At 36.0% G+C, this 8520-nt stretch overlaps 1 protein-coding gene across 1 annotated transcript; it reads right to left on the reverse strand.

The window, feature by feature from the left end:
- Positions 1 to 427: 427 nt before the first annotated feature.
- LOC116897956 (olfactory receptor 5AC1-like) lies at positions 428 to 1348 on the reverse strand. The gene has a single exon (XM_032899359.1). It carries the CDS (start codon positions 1346 to 1348, stop codon positions 428 to 430), a length of 921 nt encoding a protein of 306 aa, XP_032755250.1.
- Between the last annotated feature and the right edge of the window lie 7172 nt (positions 1349 to 8520).

The following is an 8520-nucleotide window of genomic DNA, read 5'->3' on the forward strand; positions in this document are numbered from 1 at the left end:
CCAGTAATATAATCACAAATTATTTAAACTATTTATATGTGCTTCCCCCCAAGAATTTTTTAAAGAGAAAAATAAGTTTTAAACAAGTTATTTACACAGACTACATTTGCTTTTAAATAACAGTAACTTCAAAGATATTTAATATAGATCTTAAAAACAAAACTTTGCCAGTCTAATGAAGAAATTAATGAAGTAACTTTCCAACTGAATATGAATTTTAAAATAACAAATAACTAGATTAGACCTTAAGGTCTTTGATAACTATTTTGTAACCATATTAAGACAGTCATTCACAGTCTAAGTTTGTATATATTATTTAACAATGTGTAAATTTTCAATTATGCGCAATATACAGGATTAAACAATACAATTTATTTCAAGTGAGAGGAAAAGCAGTAGAACAAATTCTGAAATACTCTGAAAATGATTAACATTTTATAAATTTTTTCAGAGCACCCAAGACTTCCTTATTTCTTAAGCTGTAAATGAAGGGATTTAGCAGAGGAATCACAACTGTGTAGAACAGAGAATATATTTTATCCTTCTGTTTACCTGACCCAGACCCAGGGCTCACATACATGAAGAGGAGAGTACCATAGAACAAAGAGACAGAGAGCAGGTGGGCACTGCAGGTGAGGAAAGCTTTTCTTCTGCCCTTCTTGGACTTCATGTTCAGGACAGCGAATAGGACACGGGCATAAGAGACTACAATGGTCACAGAGGTACTGATTTGTATAGAAGAAGCACAAATAAAAACAACCAATGAATTAAGAGATGCATCTGTGCAAGAAATTGTATAGAGTTGCAAGATTTCACAGTAGAAATGGTCAATTACATTGGATTTACAGAAAGTTAATCTAAATAATAAGCCTATATTAAGCCCACAGTTTACAAAACCAATGATATATGACATACTGATTAGCACAGTGCAGAGTCTTTTGGACATCACCACTAGATAGAGCAGAGGGTTACATATGGCTACGTAGCGGTCATAGGCCATCGCTACCAGAAGGAAAATTTCAGTAGTTGCACTGATACAAAAAAAATAATATTGGGCAAAACATTCACCCACGGATATCATGTCATTCTTATTTAAAGTTTTCATAAGCATCTTTGGTGTCACTGTGGTTGAAATACAAGCATCAGCAAAGGCTAAATTTCCAAGGAAAAGGTACATGGGTGTGTGAAGATGGGGGTCCTTCCAGATGAGAAAGATTAAGCCAAGGTTGCCCACCATGGTGGTGACATAGATGAGGAAGAACACCAGGAACAGGGGGACTTGCAGCTCTGGACGATCTGTTATTCCTCTGAGAACAAATTCAGTCAGCAGGGTGCTGTTCACCTCCATCTCAGGGTACTGACTGAAAAGAGAGATGAGACCGAATATCTGAACAAAGCTAGCTGAGACTCTGGTCTCATGAACCTGTGATTCATTTGTTCCTTAATCAAGAAGTATATAATGTTTCTGCATTTAAAGGCATACTGGACACACAAAGTATTTTCTGACACTTGATAGATACGATTTTTACTTTCAATCTGAAAGTTAAATGAGTAAACTATTTTTTTTTCCGGAGCTGAGGACCAAACCCAGGGCCTTGAGCTTGCTAAGCAAGTGCTCTACCACTGAGCTAAATCCCCAACCCCATGAGTAAACTATTGAACCCAGTTTATTTGACTTTGTGCAAGTTAGTCTTAGTCACCAACCAATGATGCACATACATATGATAGATACGTCGTAAAGCAAATTGACAATAGCCAAATGTATAGGACATTTTATGCCAAATTATATTTTAAAAGACTAGTTGAATGTGAAAAGTCTCTTCCCCAATTTCTCATCAAATTTTTCAAGTATTTTAATTAGATTATATTCACTATAACAAGGTATTCGTTCATTACCATGCATTTCAATTCATGTGTAAAAAGTCCTTTGAACATACTCATTTCCCAAGAGTTCCCTTGATTTTTCTTCCTCCTTTTTCTAGTTCCCTTTTCCTCTGAAATTTTTCCATTTCTACTTTAATTATATAACTTTTAAATATTTTATGTAAGACCAAATGTTATTATGTCTTTGTTATTATGTCCATTATTCGTCCATCCAAAGACATTGTCAGGTAAGAAGGTAGGCATTAAAATCTTATCTGAAATACACTCACAAAAACAATCACAGAATTAATGACTATTGTGGGGTTTTTTTTTGATGAAATTACCAAAGTGCAGATGACATAGAAATTACAAAAATTATATAAATACAATAGTTAAGGTTTTCAGTATCTGAATTCAACTTAAATGCTAAATTATAATTTTCATATAGAAAATTAAGTGAGAGAAAATTAAACAAATTATTATAGATAATAGCTATAGATATAATTGGGAAGACAGAAAATTTCAAGCCTTGTGGTAACCACAAATGTAATAAATGGGGGAATTTATAATAGATGATAGAGAAAACCAGAAGGAAATTCAAATCAATATCACCATAGTGCATTTCTGTAATGACAAAGTATGAATACTTCTAGATATAAAGTTGCTTTATACATTGACATCACTGTGTTGATGATTTAAAATAGAAGTAGGGAAGTAGAAAAACATGCTTATGTGTCTAAGAATTTTATCAATAGGGTTAGCCTGGTTATTTTGATAAAATCTGATCATTCGATCACTCCCACCTCAACACCCTTGTATTTCCCTACACTGGGGAAATGAGCCTTCACAGGAACAAGGGTTTCTCCTCCTATTGATGCCAGACAATGCCATCCTCTGCTACATATGTGGCTGGAGCCATGGATCCCCCCATGTGTACTCTTTGGTTGGCATCACCAACTCTTTATACAATTACCTAATGATATCATGCTCAAATGTGTGACTCCAAACAACTAGTTTTCTCAATATACATCAAATTTAATGTGAAGTCTATGGAGGAAAATGTGTATGCAAAATATAATTTAAAGCAATAGAAGCATGGAGACGTGAAATAATTTTGTAGAAAGGTATATAAGGTTTTTGTTCTACAAAACAGCAAAACTTCCTGTGAAATGTGTTCTCCATATTTATTAAGAATAATAAAAAGGAAAAACTGCTTGAAATTTTGTTAGACATGTAAACACATTAACAGAGAAACTAATGTCTGTGTAATAATTATGAACTATTCTAGAATCAGGTCTCACAAAACATAAAATTATCACTATGCAAATCTAAAAATTGCTGATTCCTCGTGTGTGTGTGTGTGTGTGTGTGTGTATGTCTCGCGCGTGCATGCGCACGTGTGTTTGTGTGTGTGTTTCTGTGTGGGTTTTTTAATGGGAAGAGAAACTAAATAATGTTTATATGTCTGCTGTTCTTGAAATGTCTTAGTATTTCAGAAACCCTATATAGTCTACACCTATGAAATAGCCTTTTTCAATTGAATTCTGTTTATCCTGATCCATTATGTCAGAAACAGTCATTTGTTTTACTCATTAAATCCTCTAAATGTGGAGTTCTCACAGCTCAGTTGATGGAATATTCCTCCTCAAGTCTCTTCCAAATGCATGAGAACTACTTGTATCATTAAAATTGATCATGAGGAAATTGTATGAAAACTTACAGTGGGAAGAATGTATTTGTTTTGAATTTCTGTGGCTACTGCATCAAAAAGTAATTTTAAACACCCTAAGTAGATTAGCTGACCTCGCGGAAAGTCAGGAGTCCAAAGTCAGCATCACTGGATGCCATTCAAGACTGTGAGTCAGCTCTACTTCCTTTACAGACCCAGGGAAAACCTCTCTCTTTGCCCTTCTAACCTCTAGTGGTGGCTGCCATTCTTTGGTTTGTACTCCAACATTTGCTTTAGTTTTCCTGGGATCTTTTCTATGTTTCTTTTTTATTACTTTTATTAATATTTTTAGTGTTATAATTAATCAACATGTCTCTCTTCCCTTTCTTCCCTTCAAACCCTCTCATAAGCCATCTCCAATCTATTTCAAATTTATGGCATCTTATATCAATTGTTACTGCATCTTTATGTGCATATGATTAGATAGATAGATAGATAGATAAATAGATAGATAGATAAGATATACATATACATATAGATACCTAAATGTAATCTGTTCGGTCTGGATATTACTTGTATGTATTTTTTACGGACAATGAGCATCAGACGCTATGTCTTCCCTGAGGAGGACTGCCTCTCCCATCTCCAGGTTTCCTCAGCCTACAGTTTTTGTGTAGGGTTGAGGCCTTGTAGACTTTCTCCTGTGCCTATTTTTTTAAGAGACAGAAAGAAAAAAAACATAATCAAAATATACTATGTGAAAATTTTAGATAAAAATGAAAAACAATCTGATAAACCCAGTGTAACTAATGTGGCAAACTCTTCTTTATGTTATAAAATACTACATAACATGAAGTATAACATAAAGTCTGTTCCTGATGAAGCAGGAACAGCCTGCCTAAGAAGTCATGTGATCCTACTCTCCTCAGGGTGTGGAAAGTGTTATTGAATCTGGAACACTTACAAGGTAAAACTCAGAAAAGGTCCCAATTTTATAACACTATCATAATGAAGGATGTGTACCCCAACTTTTCAGATTCTCATTTCCATCAGAATTACTATTACACACAAACAAGCTCATGAAGCTTGTTTTAGGGCTCATGGAATGTGTTGTTACCCCAACAGCCTATAAGATTATGATTCTTCGTTATTATTAATGAGAATCATAACATAAAGGTTGACCACAGGAACTCTTACAAATTTTTGTGATTGATTTCAAATCTTTATTCTATAAACAGATAGTTATGAGCCCACAGATATTTAGAGAAAGTGCACAAAATGTTTCACTTAGGTTTTTAGGAATGTGTTCTGTCCTGTTTGTTAGCTAAAAATGTTTCTGTATAAATTGACATAGTATGGGAAACTCTTGGTATAGAAATGATTAAATGCTTTAAATGACAGTAAAATAAAATACTATTTCTGACCCAATACCTATGAAAAGGTGTATAGACATAGATGCCACAAAATCTACATCTTCATGAAGACACTTACACTGCAGGAACAAGGGTATCAGTGACAGCTCTCCTTCTCACACTGGTTTTCTCTGAAAAAAAAAAGCAGTTTGGATGGAGTGATATTTATTTCTTCCCATATTTAACACACTTCTAATATAAAAACTTTCTTAATGATTGGAAAATCTCCCCAAAGGATAAAGCCAATCTGTTGGGCTTTGTTCACTAATAAGCAAGCCAAAACTAACAGAAGATTGTAACTGCTCTTACATAAGACTTTTTTTTCTTTCACAGTACAAAATTGTTAGCCAATTAAAGTAATGTGGAATGTTTACTTCATTGTGATTCTTCAGATGATATAACTGTTTTTCTATCAAAACTTGAACCTGAGCAACAAACAATAAACATCATAGAAAAATATGTATATGGATATATATTGCTTGAGAATATGTATATTAATTTTCTTTCTGTCAGTTATCCACTAATCCCATAGTATTTGCACTTTGAACCAATGTTCTGAGAATTCAGCAGCTATAAATAGGATAGTAGATTGAATCACATCTATGCCATTGAGAATATATTTTACTCTACCATATAATTTACATAAAAAAATCGTTTCTCATATATGAAACCAACAAACTTAGTGTTGTTCACTCAAATCAGATATCTGAAAATTATTAAAGGAAATAAAAACACAAAATCACAGAAGAAATAAATTGCTCTAATCTCCCTTATCACTGATAAATATAGGTAACATTTGAACACATGAAACTCACATCTTCTATTCATTCGTGTGTTTCCATTGGTATAAATTTTTTAAGATTTTTTTATTTTATATATGTGAGTACACTGTCCCTGTCTTCAGACGCACCAGAAGAGGGTATCAGATCAGTTGTGCCACCATGTGGTTGCTAGGAATTGAACTTAGGACCTCTGGAAGAGCAGTCAGTGCTCTTAACCGCTGAGCCATCTCTCTAACTCTGTATAAATTATTATTGTTGTTCTTATTATACTGTTAAAAGTAAAATAAAATACAACACAAAAAAATTATAAGCTTCAAAAGGAAAAAAGGAAGGATCAGAGAGGTTTGGTTCCCAGTACTCACAACATAGCATACTATACTGCAGTTCTAGGGGATCTGACATCCTTTTCTGATCTCCAACAGATTTGCAGTGCAAATCTAAACACTCAGGCAAACTCACATACACATAAAATATTTTATTAATTAAAAATAAACAAAGAAATTCTATAGACTACCTGCTATTATATTTTTAAAAATATAATTTGTGAAAAAGAGGTTTGAATGTAGATAGTGGAAGACTGACTTCCAGGCAGTTAAGAGTAGGGACTTACAGCCCACACCCACAGTGACACACCTACTCCAACAAGGCCACACCTAATGATTGTGCCACTCCTTGATCCAAGCATATACAAACCATCACAAGGGTATTCCTCCACCCACTCACCACTCCTGCCTTACTGCTCTAATATCCCCTTATTCTGGGGCATCAAGCCTCCACAGAACCAAGGGCCTCCTCAACCACTGATGTCAGATAAGGCCATTCTCTGCTAGTGCTACTGCTAGTATTGTTTTTTAGACTCTATCAAACACAGTGTGCTGTGTGTAATATACAGTTATTACACAAAACATAAAGATATCCCTGCCAGATTATGTATTCACATTTCAAGAAATCCGAGAGAATGAATTAATATGATTTTAAATTATATGTTTTAGTTAAATTAACAAAGAAAACTATTAATTCAAAAGCAAACTAACATTATTAGTCACATACATATCATGATAGAAGAAGTTTAAACTGGTCAGGTCTGCTATCATAGCTGTTTTAAGGCAAATCTCATGGTGCAGGATAACTTTTCATGAATAAACTACAGTGCCCTGAGACGATTCCAAATCAACAGAGGTTATTGTATTTTTTTCTCACTTGCCTGCCAGAACTATATGGTAAGACTCTATTATTGAAAGCAATGTGCACTGCCCCAGAACAGGGAGACAACAGACTGAATGCAGGCTATAGGCTTTCTCCCTGATGAGCAGTCCTAGCCTTCATAATACCAGAAGACGCTATTCAGGCTACAGGGGGAGAAATCAATAGCTCAAACACCTGACAGGTACTCTGTGCCCATTACCAGCAAATAATTAAGGTCAAATTATTGCTTACTGATTGGCTCTCTAATATAAGCACTCCAGGGAAAGTAATCTATACCTGGTACTGTAAATCACCTGACCAAAAATCACCTGGCTAGTGATTTCACAAGTACTGTGGTGTAAACCTTACTAATTATTTTGCTAAATGGTCATGTAGTTAAACTACTCTCTGTGTAATTGTATTATTAGCCACAGACTAGTGCAGCTTTCAGCCTGGACCACAGGAGCTTCTTATGGTGGAGGACAATGGTTAATGCAGAGTCTCAAAAAAGAGCTTGAAAAGGAGAGAGGACATAGGTGACACATGAAAAATTGGAGGGAAAGACAGAGGAGTAGAAATGGAGGTCCCTCAGAAAATTGAAAATAGACCTACTTAAAGACCTAGAAATACCACTCTTGGAAATGTACCCCAAAGATGCCCTATCATGCTACAAGGGCACATGTTCCACTATGTTTATAGTGGCCTTATTGGTGATAGCCAGAAGCTGGAAAGAACCCAGATGACCAACAACAGAAGAATGGATACAGAAAATGTGATTCATTTACACAATGGAATACTACTCAGCTATTAAGAACATACTGAGGACATACTGAGTTTTGCAGGCAAATGGACACAATCCACAGAACTCAAAAATTTCAACAAGCTGAAGGACCCAAGTGAGGATGCCTCAGTTCTACTTGGAAGGGAGAAGAAAGCAACCACAAGGGGGAAGGGAGGGAAGGACAGGGGAGGGAAGGGGAATGGGGCTGGGGGAAAAGGAGAACAAGATCTGGTATTGGGTGGAGAAAAAGGACTGAAGCACTGAGGGCCAGCAGAAAGAATGGAAATAGGCGTCCTCGGGAGGAAGGAGGTGGGGAAGACCCTCTAGAATGTATCAGAGACCTAGGAAGTGAGAGACTTTCAGGACTCAAAGGGGGAGACCCTAGATGAAAGGCCCTACATTGAGGAAAGAGAATTTATTAAATCCATCTCCAGCAGAAAGACAGAGCATCAAGTGAGGGATGGGGTTGCTATCCCACAGCCAAAGCTCTGACCCATAATTCTTCCTGTCTGAAAGAAATGCAGGGATGGAAATGAAGAAGGGCCCGAGGAAAAGAAAGCCCAACAACAGGCCCAAAGTGGGTTCCAGCTCAAGGAGAGGTCCCAACACCTAACACCGTTACTCAAGCTATGGGGCACTCACAAAAAGGGACCTACCCCAACTGTTCTCCAAAAGACCCAACAAGCAGCTGAAAGAGTGAGATGCAGATATGTGCACCTAACCAACAAACAGAAGCTGCTGACCCCTCTGGTTGAATTACGGAAAAGCTGGAGGAAGCTAAGAAGGAGGGCAACCCTTAAGAGGATCAGCAGTTTCAATTAACCTGGA

This window comes from Rattus rattus, chromosome 4 (assembly GCF_011064425.1).
Source record: "Rattus rattus isolate New Zealand chromosome 4, Rrattus_CSIRO_v1, whole genome shotgun sequence".
Classification (NCBI taxonomy): Eukaryota; Metazoa; Chordata; class Mammalia; order Rodentia; family Muridae; genus Rattus; species Rattus rattus.

Coding starts and splice junctions, on each gene's coding strand:
- LOC116897956 (XM_032899359.1), bottom strand. CDS start 1,348: ATGGAGGTGAACAGCACCCTGCTGACTGAATTTGTTCTCAGAGGAATA.